Source organism: Triplophysa dalaica, chromosome 2 (assembly GCF_015846415.1).
Source record: "Triplophysa dalaica isolate WHDGS20190420 chromosome 2, ASM1584641v1, whole genome shotgun sequence".
Lineage (NCBI taxonomy): Eukaryota > Metazoa > Chordata > Actinopteri > Cypriniformes > Nemacheilidae > Triplophysa > Triplophysa dalaica.
The window spans coordinates 15,501,253-15,524,327 of NC_079543.1; the positions used below are offsets into that span (position 1 = coordinate 15,501,253).

At 41.0% G+C, this 23,075-nt stretch overlaps 1 protein-coding gene across 1 annotated transcript in view; it reads left to right on the forward strand.

The window, feature by feature from the left end:
• Window positions 1–19,584, forward strand: part of vps8 (VPS8 subunit of CORVET complex) — a 219,927-nt gene extending 200,343 nt beyond the window's left edge. The window contains exons 40-43 of the mRNA XM_056731464.1: window positions 3,167–3,247; window positions 8,985–9,154; window positions 9,322–9,490; window positions 19,176–19,584. Coding sequence (XP_056587442.1) covers window positions 3,167–3,247; window positions 8,985–9,154; window positions 9,322–9,490; window positions 19,176–19,319 — 564 coding nt within the window. The 3' untranslated portion in view covers window positions 19,320–19,584. The remainder of the gene's footprint in view (window positions 1–3,166; window positions 3,248–8,984; window positions 9,155–9,321; window positions 9,491–19,175) is intronic.
• Window positions 19,585–23,075: the final 3,491 nt, after the last annotated feature.

Below are 23,075 nucleotides of genomic sequence, written 5' to 3' on the forward strand. Positions count from 1 at the left end.
AATGCGCTCTCTCCTTGTAATAATGCGCTCGCAACATTAGTCATTAAAATAACCCCATATGGATACCCATCTTCTGCAGCGTATTGGAAATCTCTTTATGTGTCTTGACAGCAGTGTTTGGTGTAACTAGTTACTAAGTAATTAGTAACTGTAATTTAATTACTTTTCCCTTGAAAAAGTAAAGTAAAGGATTACTCATATGTTTTCTGTAATTTAATTACAGTTACTTTTGATGTAATTAAACTAAATACTTTGTGAAATATATGCGTGTGCCATAGTTTAATTGACATCAAAATTCAAAGTCTTACTTTAAAATATGTGTCTTAATGTATAATTCTCACATTTGTAATACTTTGGTGAGTTAATAATATTATTTATTTGAATGAATTAAATAAGCCATTTCATGTCTATCCTTGAATCACGTAACTAATCAAGGTTGATGTAGGATATAAAAATTAATTAGTAATGAGTAACTAAATACTTTTTGGACAGAGTAATTTGGACAGTATTCTAATTACACTATTGAATATGTAATGAGTAACTAGTAATTAATTACTTTTTCAGAGTAACTTACCCAACACTGCTTGACAGTTTAAAATAAGTCTTTAATTAAATCAGCATATGATTCCAGTGTGGCCATGGTGTCGATACAAAATTACTAAAATAAAATACTGAGTCAATCTCTGCAATATTGAGGTTTTTCAGGCTTCTTTTAACTTTTTGCAATTGCGGTAAACTTCCAAGTGCAACACACACACACGCACACACACACACAAAGATAACTTCCGGTTCACGCAAATCAAACAAATTAAATATCAAAATCAAAATTGGTCATGCCCCCTTTATTTCATTTCCTATTTTTGATCTGAGCATTAAATCAAAAGTACGAAAAATTACCCGTTATTTGTTTTTTGGTATAACATTTATAAACAAATAACGAAATAACGAACCGTTTTTTTAATTTTCCGATTTTGGAATCTCAATTGAATATGAAAAGAACAAATGATACACGGATTAGAAATCCACCAAAATGCGGCATCATCATTAAATAATTCCTTGGTTCATGTTCAGTAGTTTATTAAAGATGTTCATCTCCAATCATAACAAATTCCACAGAATTTTTTTACCCATACACACTCAACAGTAGCTCACCACTACGATTCGCTGTTAGCTATGACAGATTTTTTTTATCCTGAAGACGAACAATTTGACATTTTAGACGTTTAAAATAAAACTAACCGCGGATGAGTTCAGGAACGTCATATCTGTCTATTATTTGAGACAGCGCTGGATTATTTCAAATCCGTTCACAGCAAGAATGAACGATTCATCACAACAATGTATAAAACAAGACCTTTTTTCAGAACCAATTGTTTGTCACCTGCAGTTAAGCGCATAGACAGGTAGAATTTTAAGACTATTTTATCATATTTAAACATTTACATTTGTTTATCAAATCTTCTCGAAGGTTTGAAACTTTTCCTATGATGAATGTTGTCATAAAGCGCCAACTAGTGGACAAATCAGTCTATATTAGTTTATCGTTTATTATAATGTCATATCAAGCGTTGAAAGATTTTGAAAGTCTGATACTAATTAAGATTGAGTACTACTGTAAAGTTAAACCCACTTGGTTTAAATATATGAAAATTATAAACTGTTCTCACATAATCGTTTGACATGTAGAAAGAAAGGAAAAAGTAATCAAATGTAATCAGTTACTTTACTTTTATAAAGTTATTAAATAGTAACACTACTTATGACATTTTAAATAGAGTAACTTGTAATCTGTAACCTATTACATTTCCAAAGTAATTTACCCAACACTGTCAGTCGACTATAGGCAGTGTTGCCCCTTAATACTGTCATCCCTTCAAAGTTAATAGCTAAATTTGGAGACCCGGGGATTAACACCTCCCTATGCAACTGGATTATGGACTTTCTGACAAACAGTCCTCAGCATGTTTGATCAGGCTCCATCTGCTCCACACCATCACAATCAACACTTGTGTACCACAGGGCTGTGTGCTAAGCCCCGTCCTCTTCTTCCTCTTCACCTCCGACTGCAGGCCTGTGAACGGATCTAAATCCATCGACAAGTTTACTGATGATACTACGGTGATCAGTCTCAGCAGCAACAACGATGAGACTTCCTACAGAGAGAAGATCCAGCACCTGGCCACATGATGCACAGACAATAACTTGCTCCTTAACACCACCAAAACTAAGGAGCTCATTGTAGACTTCAGGAAAGAGTCAAGAGGCACACATGACCCCATCCACATCAATGGGATGGTTGTTGAGCATTTCTCCATCTTAAAATTCCTGGGGATCCACATATTGGCGGACCCCTCCTGAATAACCAACAGCTCCAGGCTGGTCAAGAAGGCTCACCATCGCCTTTTCTTCCTGAGTAGACTGCAGAAGAACCAGCTGTCCCCGGCTATTCTGGTGAACTTCTTCTGCTGCGCAATAGAGAGCATGCTGACCAACTGTGTCACAGTATGGTATGGGAGCTGCTCTGTTGCAGAGCGCAAAGCACACCCAAAAAATCACCTAATATCGGAATCTGAAGGAATGTAATGCAGCGGCTGTATTCTTCCACAACCAGGAATGGCACAAAATTTTGCTATCTTTAACGGCATGTTTGTTTATTGCTTACTCGCTCTATCTATCTAGGCGGGGCTAGAGAATTAGTCTGTGGAGGCGATATTCAACCTATACATGTCGTCATATATAGGTGCATTCCAGAGTCTGGCATTCGCTGGACCTGGTGTCAATAACAGATGTAATCTCAGTTACAAGAGTGTTTTCAGTTCTGAAACTTACATGATGTTCGCGGGAATACTATTCCCTCTTATAAAGCTCGGGTTAAAATTGTGATTTTAATTCATGCCACCTTAAATGACAATTAATTTACATGTAGGTGCAATATCCCCCATACAGGATGTTCAAAAACTACTATCAAAAGGAAGTGATACGGTAACTGAAATATGATGCTGTGCATTTACTGTACGGTATGTGAAGAGTTGGTTGACGGTAACACACATACTTTATGTAAATGTCACCATATTTTCTTATTAGTGGAAACCTGCAGAGAGACCATATGATTTATCAATGGTTATGATAGAAAATATTTATTTATTTATATGTTTGCTTTACACAGGATCCTGTATATGGGAAAGGAAATTTGTCTGAGATCAAGACTCTCATAATAGGAATGCTGGATACCTTCAACTATGAACAGGTACTGTGTGTGCATGCTAGCATTAGTATCAATTTGCATTAATATCAGGTTGATGTAATATGCTAAATATGAATTCAAATATTTACTATATTTACATAGGTCACATTTACTATACATGTGCTTTACCATGGCGTGTCACATATCTCTTATATTTTGAGCCCTTGGCGATGTTCTGGAACCCTGTAAATAATTATTCTAACAACAGCATCAGGTTTTAGCACAATATCATGTTCAACTAAGGTTGTATGCCCAGGATATTCTAAAAAAGAGTGTGACACCTCATTGTTTATTGCTACAAATTGAAAACGGTCGGTTAAATAGACTTAAACCATTTAAATTCTATTCTGTTGATGCCGACGTCATTTTCGAGTCTATGTAGGACTGTGCTGTGGTCCATGGTGTCGAATGCAGGACTAAGGTCTAGCAAAACCAATACCAAGATACAACCTCGGTCAGACACAAAAAGCAGATCATTTGTAACTCTGTTCAAAGCAGTGCCTGTACTGTGACATGCTCTAAATTCAGACTGGAATTATTCATTGATGACATTCCTTTGGAGGTAGGAGCATAATTGAGTTGAAACTTCTTTTTCCAGAACCTTAGACATGAAAGGTAGATCCGATATAGGCCTGTAATTCCCTAGTTCTCTAGGGTTGAGTTGGGTTTTTTGACAAGGGTCCTAATGTCAGTGATGAGTTAATAATACTAATAAGAGGATCGATAATTTCTGGTATATTATCTTTCAGTAGTTTACTAGGTATAGGGTCTAGCATGCATGTTGTTGATTTAGATGATCTAATGATTTTAGACAGTTCATCATGATCTACGGTACAATATAATTGCGATTTCTCAGTAGTTAGTTTGTTCAGCGGGTTTCACTTCTGGTTACATTGTTATAATTTTTCTCTAATATGTTGGATTTTATTTGTGAAGTAGTTTACAAATTCATCGCTGATATCCAGAGTCTGAAGTTGCTGACAATTTATTTTTTGTTAATTTAGTGTCTGTGTTAAATAAAAACCTAGGGTTATGCTGGTGTTTTTTCGAATACTATCCTTCAGTTATTAATAAAAACTATATCATTCTGCAGGCACCACTCAGAAAACCAGCCATTTAGTTATGATAATCTTCTATAAATCTCATCACCACGATAAACGGTGAGGGGACCAGAGAATATTAAAGAGTCTGACATCGTGCGTGCGAGCTCACACACCATTTTAATATTAACTTTGGTGTTCTCCGATTAACGGAGTCGAACATCATTGGTGCCGACGTGAATAGTCTTACTGAATTTACAATTAGCCTTAGCCAGCACATTTAAATTTGACTTGCTGTCTGGCGCTCTAGCTCCCGGTAAACATTTGGCTAAGGTGGCTGGTGCCTCAATAGAATCACCGATAACTAGGGCACTTTCAGCTGGTTTCTCAGTCGGTGCATCACTGAGCGGGGCAAACCTGTTTGAGACCGTAATCGGAACGTTTGAGTGATGTTTTGTCCTGCGACTACATGGTCTCAAAGTCACGCAATTTCCCAGCTGTGACGGATTTTCAAACAGAACTGAGCTGTGTGCACTTACGTTGCTTACATCCAAAGTTTTTCTACGGACCTTACACTCTTACTGTCCTCAGATATATGACATGAGATGCAAGTAAAAATAATAGGAAAATAAGCCATAACTCACTGGGTTTGAAGAGCAATTCCGACTTACCAAGGTTGCCTGGTGAATAGTAGTAGATACGCTTAAAAAGAGAAACAGTTAGCACATAAGACAAACTTGAGGAAAGATGATATTCCACAATGTAAACCGAAAGCAAGCTAACACGCTAAAGCTATGCTAACGGCGTTAAGTTAACTTTGGTTAAGAATCTTCAAGTAAATCACAAGAACAGGGTTATTGAGATATCAGGATAAGTTAGAAACGACAGTGATAAGTAACGATAATAAAATACACTAATATTGAGACCAAGTGCAATTGTAAGGATACAAACAAGCCGCCGGCAGAATTAATAGTAACAGAGGGTGAGTAAACCCTGTTCAGGGCAACTTTCCATGTCTCCTCAACAGTTTCAGGACCAGTGTCTTGAGACCAGAGGATCGGTACATTTTCAGAAAATAATTGCTGAAACAAGAGTAATAAAGCTGACCTACCCAACCCTTCCTAATCTTTAGATAATCTAAATGTCTGAGATGTGTCTCCTGAATAAAGGCTATGCTTGTAATCATTTAGAAACTTATTTATCTTCAATGTTCAGTCCCCCACGACATTCCAAATGGTAAATTTCAGCGCACCACAAGATGCCACCTTATTACTTATACGGGACATGTTCGTGAATTCTAATAAACTTGACCAGGCTTTTGAGATCCCATCATACACAGCCCAGCCGAAAACATAAACATTATGTCCAAAATTCACATACTGTAAATAAAGTGAGCTTTAAAGTTCAAACAAAAGGGACTTTATAGAGAACAGGTTTGAGAAATTGCCGGACGAGCAATCAAATCATAAATCCATAGTGCTTAAAGCCCGGGACATCCTTAACATAATATAATCGAGCACCGGGTGGCCAAGAATACTCAAGACTGCACACAGTAGAATGAAGACCACTGAACCTACTGTCAGTCCAAGCTTCCAAAACAGATGCCATTTCCTCTCACCATTTTGGAGTGTCATCCACAGTCTAAGAGGGTAGAGAAGCGCAGGCTTGAATTCACATTTGTAAAGCAACATCTTATATTCAGCACGGAGTATTAAAACCTCAGGGCAGTATTCCTCAGAAAATACGAATCGTGTGGCCTTCATACTGTAGCTTCCCCTTTTTGCAAGATTCACAGATTACCAAATCCTTTACTTCAAAATGATGAAATCGCAGACTAACGGGTCGGGATCTTTGCCCTGGTGATGGGCAGCTTACATTGCATATACATTCGTACATGAGTTGATGCATATTATACATTCATTTCTAAATCTGTGCAATCGCTAGGATTGAACCCATGACCTTGGTGTTGCTAGCGCCATGCTCTAAACACTGAGCCACAGGTATATACATTATATAGTGTGTAATAAATATACAGATATTGGATCGGTTAATGAAACACAAGACCAGGGAACCATTGAGAGCATGACACACATGAGATCAGGGTTTTTATGGAATAATTTTTGTGCCACTAAGAATGAACACGACTTTTAAGACACTTACAAAATGTTTAATGAGAAAGAAGAAAAACACTTTCGTAATAAAAACAATAAACTTTATTGCAAGAATGTAACATGTTTTCAAACAACCTGCCTTTTTCTTAACAGTTTTCTAAGTTTTGTTTTTTTGTAAATTATGGTTTCTGAATTCCCTGCGTGAGGGTTGTGGGAAGGATTTAAGGGCACTGTACATTCAGTGGCCAGTGAGATTTTGATTGACAGCTCCCTGACTAGGAACTATTTGCAGCGAATATAAGAGATCTGGATGCTGTCATCTGTATTATTTTGTTTTAGTTGCATGTGAGTATGTCTATGCTGTATTTACTGTACACAAAAATAATTACATGGGATTTAAACTCTTCAACAGACTTTGAATGATAGACATGACTAAACTGAACACAGAATTCTTACAGTACAAATATTACCTGTAGTCATCTGTATTCTTTTGTTTCAGTTGCATGTGAGTATATATTTATGTCTATGCTGTATTTACTGTACACAAACATAATTACATGGGATTTACACTGCAACAGACATGACTAAACTGAACACAGAATTCTTACAGTACAAATATTACCTGTAGTTTCTCGAGATGTTCACTACGGTGAAAAATAAACAGATCAAAGCCTAGGCTCGAACCTGCATTACTTGGGTGAGCAATGTGTCCTAACTGCTGTGCCCTGACATTTTAAATGTCAGTCTCCTATTAATCTTGAGTGCATATCAGTGGTATTGCATACATCATATTTCAAAGAGTATTACTGCATGTCCGGCATCATTAAGTGGCATGCTGCTCGCCTAAGTTAATTCTTGTTAATTTTCTGTGTTCATCATTGTTTACCTTTTTTTTACGTTTCTTCATTCGGATCCATTTGCGACGATTCCATTATGAATAAACAAACAATATAATAATTACAGTTGTAGGATCTGGTCGGTCCAAAGGTGACCATTTTGGCATCGTCAAACACCTTGACCTCTCAGCAGGAATCTAATCGTCGCCAGCAAGTCTGATCCAACTGCCCTCTCTTAAAGCATCCATCATTTGACCAGGATAGATTCCAATACACTCCCCTGGACTTCAAAAGAAGTCCCAACGGGGAGGATAGAGTGCTCCCCACAGCGAGAAGAATTTGTCTTTCTTTCTCCTTAACCACAAAAGAATGGTCTAAATGGGTATACACCTATATCTCCAGATCCCCATCTTATTCGGCCTCAACTATAACCTCAAAGGCATGTGTGCTTAGTTGTATTCTGTTTATATTTACATTCTTGTACAAACTTCAGGTCAATGTACTTATAATCCTTGCATGTTTCATATATAAATGTTTCCATTTTCATTCCTTACAAGATGTTGCATGGCACAGTAATGTATTTTATACCATACACATCTTTTTCTTATTCTAAGGCTATCACAGTCCAAACTTCTAGGTGACCATAAGTGCAAATGAGCTACTGAGCAGGACAAAGAAACATTGATTTCGCTCCTGCCCGGCACGTCATCGAGACCTGTCTCTCGCCTCGGAGACAGCTCCTTCCGGCAGTTTGCTTCGGCTAAGTTGGTTCTACCTTCGTCAACCAATCCGGTTCTAATAAAGAATTAGATGGACTCACCCGCTTGCTTTGAAACCATCAGGATTCTGAAAATTCTTTTCAACACGCACAAGAACTTGTCCCAGCACAGTCAGGGAGCCAGTGCAAGTATCTAAACTATATTCTAAATAGCTGCGTTTAAGCTGTAAACGCTGTCCTCGATGGTTCATGCAAATGTGAATAGCTGTTTGTAATTCTGCCACACTTTGCTTTGTCTATTTCTTCCATTTCTTTACTGCTTTTACGTTTCATGTGTTGTTTGTTAGCGTTTGTTATTTGTTAGTTATTCGGTTTGTTTTCCCTTTAATGTGGTTAATAAACCCACCTTTGTCTCCACGCTCGAATTGTTTCTGTGTTTACTTATCACATATTAACGTCATTTAAACTGCTTGATTTCGTTATTATTTCTGAAGCAGTACTGCACTACAGTAAGAGTGTTATGTTTCCAAGGGCAGGAAAGTAAAATTTCTTAGAGTTGATATACGATCTGCTGATCACTTGCTGGACGAGTGCATTTAGTTTGTCGCTATTATTAGGTCTACTGCATCAGGTAAAGTGTGTAAAAATAGGTATGGTTAATCACCATTAATTATACGTATTTCACTGTGGTTAAACCCATATTTTTCCCCGAAATACACTACACAGTTAATGTGTCGGGCTGGGCCAGGCTCGGACACAACGTGCACAGGCTCGGTTAGGGTCGGGCTTGATTTTTTAGGCCAGATAGAAGCTCTAACAGGGATCCAGAATTATAAAAAAACTTTCTGAAACAAGTTGGAGTGCTGGGGGAGTGTATCAGGTACAGAAATACCACATCGTTTGTCCAACTCGTTTTTTCAACAAGTTGACCATGTTAAACATGAGAAGTCAGCATGTTTAACACTGTAAAAAGTCAGAATGTATGACAAGGCATGATACCCGATCTTTAAATATTTTCTCCTTTCTTTCCCTTAGACATTGTTGGAGACAACCACCAATCTTTTGAATACTGATCTTCACTGGTCTCTGTCACATCTTCGTAAAGCTGTTAGTAGAGGGCTCTACCCCCGACTGGACCACTGCAATATCTGCTTACAGCATTACAAAAGACCACAGGAAAGTGAAGAGGAGATTATTATTTTCAGGTGAAACACTCCACAAACACACACTGTGCACTACACAATCTCTTTACTTTATTTGGTATATCAAAGCAAATTCAGTATACAGTGAGCCCAGTGTGACATTGAATTGCCACACTGGATATGATGGTAACATAGTAACATCTTTGCTTTAATTGTCATTTTTTCTGTAGCTGCGGTCACTTGTACCACTGCCAGTGTCTTCAGCGTAAAGAGACATGTGTTTTGGGCAAGAAAATTTATTCATGGAGCTGCTACAAATGTATGTCAAGTCATGGATCGCAGCAAGCAGACAAACCAAGCTCAGAGACCTCCCAATCACACTCCATCTCTCTGGCACAGGTCAGCATCAATAGTAAAAATTGTATACTCACTTTATTTATAAGCTTACTGTTTGGATGATGCCAATATTAGAAAATGGTAAACAGAAAATAACATTTTGATATTTAATTACTTTTATAGTACATTCTTGAATTTCTCCAGTTGAAACTATTTTTCACAAGTTGTTTGTGTTCAACAAATGTTCATAGGAGCCAGCTCAATAAAATGACAGTGTCAGGGTTCTGTCTCATCAGTCAAGTTTGGTCTTGGTTTTGTGAAGGAGCCCTGACTCTCCTGTATGGTTTTGCCCTTCTGTATGGACTCAATTGTCTATGTACTTGTGTTTATGTTTTGTTTGTCTAAGCACATGGCTTGCCTCTTATGTCTGTTGTCTTGACCCTGCCCATATTGTTACCTGATTATTGTTTCAGGTGCTTAACCTGCTATCTCTTGTAATCTGGCTTGTTTGCTGCCTTAGTAATTCTCCTTGTATTTGTAGTCCTGTGGCAGCCTCTGCTCTCTCAAGCCCACTCTATGAACGCATGCTCCAGTTCAGAGCATTGAGCTCTCTCCGTCAACAAGGGACTGTTCTGAGGAAGTTTGCCCCGGAGCAATATGATGTGGCTCTCAAGGACCTGTTTAACTATGCCTTTGATTCCTCGCACAACTGGTTGAGAATTAGGAAGCTGGATCCCCTTTCCTATATACATAACAAAACTCCTAAAGTCAGCTTGTTATGAGCAGTCGTGGCCTAATGGTTAGAAAGTCTGACTCATGACCAGAAGGTTGCTTTGTCGATTCTCATGGCCGGCGGGTAACGACTGAGCAAGCCTCTCTTGAGCAAGGCAACTTACCCGCACTTGCTACCCCGGCGATGCAGCTGCCCACTACTCCGGGTGTAGTCACTGGATGGGTTAAATGCAGAGGTCACATTTCGGGTATGGGTCACCATATCTGACAAATAGGTCACTTTCATATGCCTTGCTTACTCCAGCTTTGATCCTTCTAGTAGCATGGCCTTGTAAACTAACGGTACTGCTTAGCGTGTTGACAAAATGTTTATATGTTATCCTACTTGTAAGTTGCTATGGATAAAACAACTGCCAAGTGAATAAATGTCTACAGTTAAGCTCAGTGTTGGAAACATGATGCTTTTGGGCTTTTTCTTATATTACACATGATATCATGTACATGATGATTTCAACGCATCGAGGGGCTAAGGGACGGGGCCATGTACCATAAAATCTTGAAGGAGAACCTCATCCCCTCAACCAGAACAATGGAGATGGCTCATGGATGTGCCTTCAACATGACAAAGACCCAAAACATATCACCAAGACAACCAAAGAGTGGTTAAAGAAGGCACAGCATCAGCAACAGACCTGGATGAAAACGCAGGTGGGATGGCATGATTTGCCTCCAAGCAAATGTCTGTAGTGCTGTGTCATGGGGAGAGGCGCCCCATTGCAGTCTTGGTTTTGAGGAGGAAGTTCACTTCTGTTGAAATTATTCCAGTCAAGTGTGGCAGAAGTTCCTTGGACAATAGATGGGAGGTTGTCTCACGTGGCTGGCCAAAGTAATGATACCAAATCTTGTCACTTACATTATGTTCTTCTTATGAATCTTGCCAGTTATAGTATACTTTCTGGCCCTCTGGCTTTCTGTGGGTGCTGTGGTGGTGCCGTCTGTCACAAGGGGATGTTCCCGTCCAAGTTTTCAACTAAACAGACATATACTTCTCCAGCCTACTGCTCGTGGTTCAGTTGGTTCGTTCGACTTGGCAGGCTGACATTGGTTCAGAGAATGGAGCCGAGCTTGTATGCTCGGGTTTCCAAATCTTCTGTGCAAAATCGAAATCCTGGAGTGGGTCTTTATGTCTGAGCTGTGTATCAGTGGCAATCTGAACCTGGGGCCGGATTCACAAAACTGTTCTATAGATGAAATATAAGATTTTTCTTACGATAAATGATAGGAAGTTCGTAAGAATGTTCGTAAGTGCGATTCTCAAACATTATTATTATTAAATCAATATAAATATTCCTTAATGGACTGCAGAAATATGTTACAGTCTGCCTATGTCATGGGGGAGAATAAATACATGATGAAACTGTTAAAAGGGCGAAAAGTATTTTATGTGTCCTAATTATTGATAATTTAACCCTCTAACTCTCTTTATTCTCATAACGGTTTAGCTATGATAATCAATCTCATCTGGCTAACCTTCATTCAATCAAAAACACTACCAAAAATGTTACTTACATGGTAACATTGCCCAAGTATGGCCCTTACAGGGCCCTCAAATAAAAAAATTGACAATCTGAACTGTAATTTACAACTTTAACCAAGCCGGGGCCCATATTTAGCACATCAAAGTGCCCACTCCAACCCCATGACCAGAGCATGCGCAAATAACCCAGATAACTCCTTCGGTGCTTGACTAGTAATAAGAATGGATACAAAAGGGGTCTTTGGGGATTGAGCCCTAATTAACACTTGCTCTTACAGAACTGCTGTGTGCTAATGATAATTTTCAAGATCACGCACATATCTTTCTGTTTTGCTTCTTTAAAAGATGCTAGGAACATGTTAGTACACGTTATTTGGTGTGTTTGCAAAATTACACTAAAAAATTCTGGCATTTTTTCAGCAAAATCATATATTGGCTCTTAATAACACAGCAAAATTAACATGTTTGCATTCAATTTATTTATTATTTTTAGTGGTGGGCATAGATTTTTTTTTATCTAGATTAATCTAGATTGCCGAAGGCATTCATAATATGTGTGCTACCCAAGTAATGACTAAAAGTCTCAAGCCAGGTGGCGCATTAGACCAGGTTTCCGCATTAGACCATTAGTTTCCAAAATGCATCACAAACTGTTTGAGAAAGCTGTTCTACTATGATAATTGGTGATGAAAATAAATTATGTTCAATAACATGTACTTGTGTTTACTTCCGCATTAGCTAAGGGATGCTTTGCGTTTAGGTGGTACTTGAGACTGGAAGAGCTCCTACAGTACATTTACATTTAGTCATTTAGCAGATACTTTTATCCAAAGCAACTTACAAAGAGTTAGGGAGCAACAAGCTTCATAATTTATGAAAATAAATTATGTTCAATAAGGTGTACTTGTGTTTACTTCCGCATTAGTCAAGGGATGCTTTGCGTTTAGGTGGTACTTGAGACTGGAAGAGCTCCTACAGTACATTTACATTTAGTCATTTAGCAGATGCTTTTATCCAAAGCAAGAGTTAGGGAGCAACAAGCGATTTGTCATACAGGAGCCATAATACATTAGGTGCCAATACAAATTTACGGGTTTCAAAGCTAGACCACTACCTGTTGAGAGAAAGTTTTTTTTTTAAACCAATTCCGCATTGCACAAGGTGCAAACAATCTTAGTCTTGTCTATGTTTCCATTGGGAAGCTTCTTAAAAATAAATTTTCCCTGACGCAACCCGGCGGCTTCAAAGCTGCATCCATGTTAGCACGTTACGTTTGATGTGGTAATTTCACAGTAACGTTATGTTGTGTTCAGACCAAACGCAAGTGATTTACATGTTAAGTCAATGCAAAGACGAGACAGACCTACTTGCGGCGCGAATCGTGTGAATGAAGCCCTGGTCATGAGATGATGAGGTGGCGCGAAAGACGCGATTTGAAAAATCTCGTTCTCGCTCGGTACAGTGCAATTCAGCTAGGTATACATCCGCGCTAAAATATCAAGGTGAAAGTCATCATGGCTTGCGTAGTATAGACCCAGCTCCCAACCCAACTTTGATAATAGATTAACGGCAAATTTTTTTATCACGCGTGTCAGGCTTTGCCTGTCGTTTTATTTTATTTTGGGTTTATTCTTATCCAGTTTGCTGTGTTTTGTCGTTTGCCTTTGTCTCACGTCTGGTAACCCATTAAGGCTCTTACTGCTGTTGATTTCCCTCACCTGCTCCTCATTTGTGTTCCCTCTATTTCAGCTCGTTTTGCCATTCTCTCCGTGTGGCGATGTAATTTGTTTGTACCATGTTTGCTCGTAGCGCTTGTAGTTACTTTTGATCTATCCTTTCGTAGGAACGAGGCATCCCGTGAGCTGGTTTGGACTTTATTTTCCCTTACAGCTCTCTTTTGGATCTCGTGTTCCTTTTGGATTTACGTTTGGATTATTCTCTCACGGAGTATCGACTAGCGGAGTTTTCCAGTTTTACGGTCTGGTGTGCCCTGGCCACATTCTCTCTCACGGAGGTTATAGCCGGCCGTGGTTCCTATGTTTCTTGTCAGGAGTGCCCTGCCGATTTATTGTTTGTTGCTGTGTAACCTTGTGCAAATAAACTGTATTATCCTCACCTGCATCTGTGTCCTTCTGAGAACCGTGACAGTACATCGCCACCAATGATGGACTCAGCAGAAGAGGTCGATGTTCGCCGTGCCATCGCCAGCCAGGGATTGCTTTTAGGACGTCAGCAGCAGGAGGTAGCGGAGATTCGTGTGGGCATCTCTACTCTCTCCCAACAACTCGCTGCTATTGCTCATCACCTTGACCAGACCCAGTCTATACAAGCGGCAGCTTCAGCTAGTGCTGCACCGGTTGAGACGGACGCAGTCTCTTCCCGCCGACCGGAGCCTCGTCTCAATCCTCCAGTTCCCTACGCCGGTGAGCCCACTTCCTGTCGCTCATTTCTCTCACAATGTTCTCTGACCTTCTCCCTACAGCCCTCCTGCTTTTCCACCGAGCAGTCGAAGGTAGCATTCGTGGTCATGCAGCTGAAGGGTGTCGCCTGGGAATGGGGTACGGCGCTCTGGGACAATAAGCATGCCTGCTGTGCTTCTTTTGAGTTGTTCTCCCAGGAGCTTAGGAAGGTTTTCGACCGGTCTGCACTTAACAGCGAGGCAGCTCGGTCGTTGTCCCTCTTACAACAGGGTTGCAGGACGGTCTCTGATTACTCCATTGAGTTCCGTACATTGGCTTCATCTTGCGGCTGGAATGACAAGGCTCTTTGGATTTATTTATATATCAAGATTTATTCTCTGGAGCTTCCTCCGACGCTCGACGGGCTGATACAGCTCGCCCTTCAGGTCGATTTTCGGCTGGGACTCCGTACTCAACGACGCGGGAGGGAAACCGTGGACGGGGAGTCCTCTAGCGTGTTCAGGGATGTTGTCCAGCCCCCTTCTCTATCTCCGCCCCAGGAGGAGCCTATGCAGATCAGCCGTGCCCGGCTCACCAATCAGGAACGTCGTCGACGCCGGGCCAACAATTTGTGTCTCTATTGTGGTGATCCTGAGCATTTAGTGGCTGGTTGTCCACTTAGTAAGAGTCGTCCAGTCAGCTTGTCTTCTCGTGGGGTAAGCATTTGCTCTACTGTTCCCCTCTCTCACAGCCGGACTGTTCTTCCCGCAGTCATTCAGTGGAGGGGAGTTAGCCACTCGGTTATTGCCCTCATTGACTCTGGAGCGGAGGGTGATTTTATTGACATTGAGCTGGCTAAGAGGTGGAGGATTCCCGTAGTACCTCTCGCTCAGTCCATTGCGGCTGAGACGCTCTGCGGCACGCCTCTCACACACATTTCTTCGACTACTGAACCTGTTTCGCTCACCACGTCTGGAAATCACACCGAGAAGCTTCAGTTTCTCCTGATTCAATCTCCCTCCGCTCCTATCGTGTTGGGTCACGCCTGGCTGACTAAACATAACCCTCTTATTGACTGGAGAAAGAATGTTGTTTGTGAATGGAGTGATTTTTGTGCTTCTAATTGTTTAAACACTGCTCTTTCTCCTTTGATTTCTTCTCCTCTGTTTCAGGAGGAGCCTGTAGATATCTCGGGGGTACCTAAATGTTATCATGATCTGAGAGCGGTTTTTAGTAAGTTCCGAGCGACATCTCCACCTCCACACCGCACGTACGACTGTGCGATTGACCTTTTACCTGGCACTTCTCCACCTAAGGGTCGCCTTTACCCTCTTTCTGGTCCTGAAAGGGAGGCCATGGAAAGGTATGTGGCCGATTCCTTGTTGTCCGGCATTATTCGTCCCTCTTCCTCTCCGGCTGGGGCGGGGTTTTTCTTCGTGGAGAAGAAGGATGGTTCCCTTCGCCCTTGCATTGATTACCGGGGGCTGAACGACATCACGGTTAAGAATTGCCATCCTTTGCCGTTGATGTCGTCAGCTTTCGGTCTCTTGCAGGGTGCTACCATCTTTACGAAGCTAGACTTACGCAATGCTTATCACCTGGTCAGGATAAGGGAGGGGGACGAGTGGAAGACCGCCTTTAACACTCCCACAGGCCACTTTGAGTATCGTGTGATGCCTTTTGGCCTGTCGAACGCTCCGGCGGTTTTCCAGAGACTCGTCAATGACGTGCTGAGGGACATGGTCGACCGGTTCGTTTTCGTCTACCTCGACGACATTTTGATTTTCTCGCAGAATGAACGGGACCATGTCCAGCACGTCCGGCGGGTTTTAAGTCGGTTACTTGAGAATCGCCTGTTCGCTAAGATGGAGAAGTGTGTATTTCACGCACGGTCGGTTCCGTTTCTGGGTTTTATCTTGTCGCCCGAGGGTATTTGGATGGACCCCAGTAAGGTAAAAGCAGTTGCTGATTGGCCTACCCCGGTTAATCGCAAGGCGGTCCAGCGATTTCTGGGGTTTGCCAATTTTTACAGACGGTTCATCCGAGGGTTTGGTCAGGTCGCTCTTCCCTTGTCGGAGCTCACATCCACGTTGAGGCGGTTCGTGTGGTCAGAGCGGGCTCAGACTGCGTTTGATAGACTTAAGGGTCTCTTTACGTCTGCGCCCATTCTGGTTAATCCCGACCCGTCTCGTCAGTTCATTGTGGAGGTCGATGCTTCTGAGGCGGGGGTAGGAGCGATCTTGTCCCAACGTTCTGCCCCGGACGACAAGATCCATCCCTGTGCGTTCTTCTCCCGCCGGCTCAATTCCTCGGAGCGGAATTACGTTATCGGTAATAAGGAGTTGTTAGCTGTTAAGCTTGCGTTGGAGGAGTGGCGTCACTGGTTGGAGGGGGCTAAGGTTCCCTTCTTGGTATGGACCGACCATAAGAACCTTGAATATATCCGTTCGGTTAAGCGTCTGAACTCTCGGCAGGCTCGCTGGGCTCTTTTTTTTGGGCGTTTTGATTTTGTCATCGCCTACCGGCCGGGTAGTAAGAATGGTAAGCCGGACGCACTTTCGCGTCAGTTCGAGGTCGAGGCTTCTTCCTCCCTCCCGGTGTCCGTTCTTTCCCCCACTCGGGTGGTGGGGGCGGTCACTTGGAGGGTGGAATCCTTGGTTCGCGAAGCTCTTGTCAACATTACTCCCCCGGCTGGTGTTCCAGCGAATCTGTTGTTTGTTCCTCAGGCGGTCCGTACCGACGTTCTCCAGTGGGGTCATTCCTCCAAACTAGCTTGTCACCCAGGAGTTGCTCGCACCTTGTCTCTTATTAAGCAACGGTTTTGGTGGTCTTCCATGGCGCAGGACGCTCACGAGTTCGTCTCGGCATGCCCGGTCTGTGCGACTAACAAATCTTCTAATCGTCCCCCGGCGGGACTCCTGCATCCGTTACCCACCCCTTCGAGACCCTGGTCCCACATTGCCTTGGACTTCGTCACTGGACTTCCTCCGTCCTGCGGCAATTCCGTGGTCCTCACTGTGGTGGACAGGTTCTCGAAGGCGGTACATTTTATTCCCCTCCCTAAGCTTCCGTCTGCTAGTGTAACTGCTAGCATCGTCCTTAAGGACGTTTTCCGTATCCATGGCCTTCCCGTGGATGTGGTTTCTGACAGGGGCCCCCAGTTTGTTTCTAAGTTTTGGGCAGAGTTTTGTCGTCTCCTGGGGGCCACTGCCAGTTTATCCTCTGGTTACCATCCACAGTCTAATGGGCAGTCCGAGCGGGCGAATCAAGATCTCGAGAGGGTCCTGCGTTGCGTTGCTTCTTCTGAGCCTTTGTCTTGGAGTTCTAAGTTGACAATGGTCGAGTATGCTCACAACTCCCTTCCGGTTTCGTCTACGGGTTTGTCGCCCTTCCAGTGCTGCCTTGGTTACCAACCCCCGTTATTTCCCTCCCAAGAGGCTGACGCCTCCGTTCCATCTGCTCAGGGCTTTGTTAATCGGTGCATTCGCACCTGGAGGATTGCTAGACGGGCTCTCATTCTCGCTCGTAGACGCTACCAAACATCAGCTAATCGCCGTCGCTCCAAGGCGCCCTCTTACGTGTGCGGTCAAAGGGTTTGGTTGTCTACATCTGACCTTCCCCTTCATGTCCCCGCACGTAAGCTGGGTCCCAAGTTTATCGGCCCTTTCCCTATCACTAAGATTGTTAATCCTGTGTCAGTTCGCCTCAAGTTGCCTCCCTCTCTTAAGCGTGTTCACCCTACATTTCATGTGGCCAAGATCAAGCCTGTTGTTCGTTCCCCCCTTCCGCCCTCGACCTCTGCTCCTCCGCCTCCTAGACTCATCGAGGGGTCGCCGACATATACGGTGCGTCGACTTCTCGATGTGAGACGGCGGGGAAGAGGTCACCAATACCTGGTAGACTGGGAGGGTTACGGTCCGGAGGAGAGATGCTGGATTCCTGCTCGGGACATTTTGGACCGCTCTCTCATTGATCAGTTCCTTCGCTCTCGTGGGTAGGTTTTGGATGCCATGAGGCATCTTTGGGGAGGAGGTTCTGTCAGGCTTTGCCTGTCGTTTTATTTTATTTTGGGTTTATTCTTATCCAGTTTGCTGTGTTTTGTCGTTTGCCTTTGTCTCACGTCTGGTAACCCATTAAGGCTCTTACTGCTGTTGATTTCCCTCACCTGCTCCTCATTTGTGTTCCCTCTATTTCAGCTCGTTTTGCCATTCTCTCCGTGTGGCGATGTAATTTGTTTGTACCATGTTTGCTCGTGGCGCTTGTAGTTACTTTTGATCTATCCTTTCGTAGGAACGAGGCATCCCGTGAGCTGGTTTGGACTTTATTTTCCCTTACAGCTCTCTTTTGGATCTCGTGTTCCTTTTGGATTTACGTTTGGATTATTCTCTCACGGAGTATCGACTAGCGGAGTTTTCCAGTTTTACGGTCTGGTGAGCCCTGGCCACATTCTCTCTCACGGAGGTTATAGCCGGCCGTGGTTCCTATGTTTCTTGTCAGGAGTGCCCTGCCGATTTATTGTTTGTTGCTGTGTAACCTTGTGCAAATAAACTGTATTATCCTCACCTGCATCTGTGTCCTTCTGAGAACCGTGACAACGCGATAAGAGTCTCATGTTAACGCAGCACGTTACCACTGTTAACGGCCCACCACTAATTATTTTACAGTATATGTACTACGACCATGTACAGTGAACTGTAATTTTGTTTAAGCAGGATTGGCCAACAAAATACTCACAATAGTGTCACAGACTCACTTCTGACACTGTTTCCACAGGCTTTTTGCCCAAATCACAAAAGCATGTTTAATTGACTGAACACATAATGCCTTAAGTGTTTTTTTACATCAGAACATTTCTGGATGTTTCTGGAAGCATACGTGATTTGTCCCACGCCATGATAACTGGCTCGGGGACAAGTCAGGGAAATTAAAACTTATGAAAGAAAATGGGATATGTGATAGTTTTACAGTCAGATCATTACAGAAAAGCTTTAATAGGTTTTTTATCTACTTTAGAACTGCCAATTGTCTAGCTTGGCTTTGACACTTTGTTTTGACACTTTTCAATTACTTTGTTTTTCAGCTGGCTTTTTTGACAGAACACACTCATTCTGACAGCAAAGAGGGAGCTGGATTTTTGAACCCTGCCCATCCACTAAGAGGAAGTATTTATTACAATGATAACTCCCAGTTAAAGCTTTCTCCTCCACCATTGGTGGAAGAGTAGATGGCTGTGCCTATCGTTACACATCTTAATAAAGCACTACCGTAAAAAACCTGCTTTTTCATGTTTATGATTCTGTATTTCAGCATACATTGCTTTGTTTGTCACCATATCAATCCAGTTGTTTGTGTCAAATTACTTAAATCTGTAAGAATTATTCAAAGTTGCATGAATGCAAAATAGCTTGTAGTTATTTAAATAGCTCAGTGAAAAATAAAAAGATACAGTTTACCAACTGTTTAACTATCAAATAAAGAGAACTAATGTGTTTTTGTGTGTTTGTGGATTTTTAACCCTGCATCTACACTCACTAGCCACTTTATTATGTACACATTGTTAACACAAATTGCTAATCAGCCAGTGTTTTTCAGACACTTAATTTTTGGGGCGGTTGCCAAAATAAATGTTTGCCCCACCAAAGACTTATTTTTTCATTGAATGTGATTTATAAGTAAGATAGACGACGCGGTTGTGATGACTGCCAAAAAGAGTGAGCAGAAAGCCTGTGCACTCTATCTGTCTCCAATTGAAGGTTTCAGTGTTCGACTTCATTCAGTGTCATGCAGAACGATCAGCATATAACGTGAAGTGCTGCAGGACAGAACTTTCTGTATGCTTTTAAAATGTTCTCTCGAAACGTTGATATTAATTCCTGATCGGTCTGCGCAGCCCGAAAGATGACTAAACCAAAGAATAACAACAGAATTTCTAATAATAGCCCAGGTCAAAAGTTAACATCTCCCACCTGAACAATCAATGACAGTTTGTATGTTAAGTCATAGTTGTTTAAGGGTTTCTTGTTTGTCCCGAGTCATTAAACACTGATCTTCAGAAAAACCTTGACCTTTGCACTCGACAAAGGTTTGAATGATGTCCTCTTTACTGAAGAGCTTGGTGGATATACAGATGTGGTTTTCTGCAACAAGTTAAACCAAGAACAAACTTAATCACATGAATATACAACATTTTGACATTAAACATATCTTAAACACTGAACAGTAACACAATTACTATAAAACAGTACTAATTCAATATATATACATGGTAATTGTCCTCTAAATGTCCGCAAGGGGGGGCCTACCAGCATGCAAATGTTGTTTAGTGGCAGCTTTCCGGACTGAACATGGACTCCCGTGTAAACAATCATTGTTACATAACACACATATCCAATAATAATGCGGATAGGCGATAACTAACAGTTTAAATATAAACATCTTACAGCATACTCCACGGAAGCATTTAGGAATCGAGCATGTTACATCAACAGAGCTAGGCTAATCTGTAAATATGAACAGCACAAGAACGATAGCACACTTTCTCCATAGTAACGATAGCTATAAACAGCTATTACTTACTTCCCAGCAAACAATGACCTGGTGGTCCACCGGCGGTTTTTGGGCGGAATAGATTCAGCAGCTTAACACAGTCGGACCACCGTCGGCACACTGTCAATAAGCCAATGTAAAAATGCTGTCGGCCTACCAGCTTTTTGGGGGAGGCACGCCACCAGAGGCTTGCCACTAGTGGGCCTCTGTTGGTACAGCAGTGGCAAAATGGGTGCCACAGATTCAGCGGCTTGACACAGACTGACCACCGTCGGGAAATTGTCGACATGCCGACCACTGAAAAAATTCTGTCGGTCTGCCAGCTTTTTGTGGGTGGCATGCGACCAGCAGCTTGCCACCGGTGGGCCTCTGTTGGTATAGCAGCAGGAAAATGATAGTCTTCTTCATGCTCTTACAGGACATTTTTATACAGTCAAGGCATCGATGGAATACTGGCTAAATTATTTTACAGGCACATTTTATTAGGCTATATGTATATATATTTTTTAAATATAAAGGCTATTAATTCGCAATTTAATAATAATTTATGAGATTTTAAATTTCGACATGTATTAATCCCAGCTAGACGTGTATTAATGGGTGTGGGTTGCGTAGTGAATCTGTGTCAGTGTCACACACTTGAGCGGAGGAAAGTTACCATGAAAACGGGGCGGTACCAGGGAATGACAAGCATCAAGTTTAAACCAATTACACCTGGCCTGTATGCATATCTAATGAGCAATCTCATGACTGGATACGGTCAGGTCGTCGCTTCAGGTAGGCCTAAATCCTGCAAGTAATAACTTGTTTTAGTTAAAAATGTAACAAAAATATGTCAAATTGATTACTTGAAATGAGTATGCTTGCAGTTTAAGCAGTAAGTCAGACTAGCTGGACATTCCTGCTTAAAGTTTTCTGAGGTATTCAGGAAAAATATGGTCGAATTGGTCAATTAAATGATTACATTGGCCATATTTAGATGTTTAAGTGTTTATATTTATAGGATGTCATGACAGAAAACGTATCAGTGGTGCAGCGCTTGTCGGAATTGCTTTTATTGATATTTTGTCTGAGGTAAATGTTCTGCTAACGAGTGTGCATGAGATGATTTTGTTTTTATACGGTATTAATGTCCCAGGTAGTTAAGTCAAGGCTACAAAAAATGAGCCTTGATGACTTAGCCAATTCAAAACTGCTTTTAGGAAACTTATTGGTAACACTTTAATTAATCATTTATGAAGCATTGGCCCCACATTAATAGACATTAGTAAGCAGTTTATAAATACAGCTATAAATGCTTTGTTCTTGATTTATAACATGTATAAAATATGCTTAATAATCAAATTTTCATACTTTATTAAGGATGAATTCATCATTTCTAAATTAAGGATTAGATTACTTACAAACCAGTTAGTTAGGAGTTGTCAGTAGTTCATGAGATCATTTAGAAAGTGTAAGTAAATGATTAATAAACTCTTTGAATGCACATTTATGCATCTTATTATTCTGACATAAAGTAACATTTACTTAATTTGTTAATAAATGTTTTTAACACACATTCCTGCTGTAATTCATGATTAATTAAGGTAGTTATAAAACATTTACTAGTTGTTAGAGAACTATTTTTTTGTGAGCTCATCTAAAGTGAGGACTATGTATGCCTTGTAAAGCATTTACAAATGAGAGTTGCATATCACTTCACAGTTATATTTTTTCTGGAGGTGTGCAGGAATTTGAATTTTTTCAGAAGTTTATTTTTCATTTTATATCAATTAATTTAATGTTAATTTATATGTTCGGTTGTACAATTTTAATTTCTTTTGCATCTTGAAATAAATATTTCTATGTTCTGTATCCCTCTGTGTTGTGTTTTTCCTATTTCTGTTTAGAAGAAAACTGAGCCTTTAACTATCATTTGTAAATACTTTACAAGGCATACATAGTCCTCACTTTAGATGAGCTCACAAAAATAGTTAACTGACAACTAGTAAATGTTTTATAACTACCTTAATTAATCATGAATTACAGCAGGAATGTGTGTTAAAAAAGCATTTATTAACAAATTAAGTAACTGTTACTATATGTCAGAATAATAAGATGCATAAATGTGCATTCAAAGAGTTTATTAATCATTTACTTGCACTTTCTAAATGATCTCATGAACCACTGACAACTCCTAACTGACTGGTTTGTAAGTAATGTAATCCTTAATTTAGAAATGATGAATTCATCCTTAATAAAGTATGAAAATTTGATTATTAAGCATATTATATACATGCTAATAAATCAAGAACAATGCATTTATAGCTGTATTTATAAACTGCTTACTAATGTCTATTAATGTGGTGCCAATGCTTCATAAATTATTAATTAACTATGTACTGATGCTTAACAAATGATTCATAGCGTGTAGTTATTATAAAGTGTTACCAAC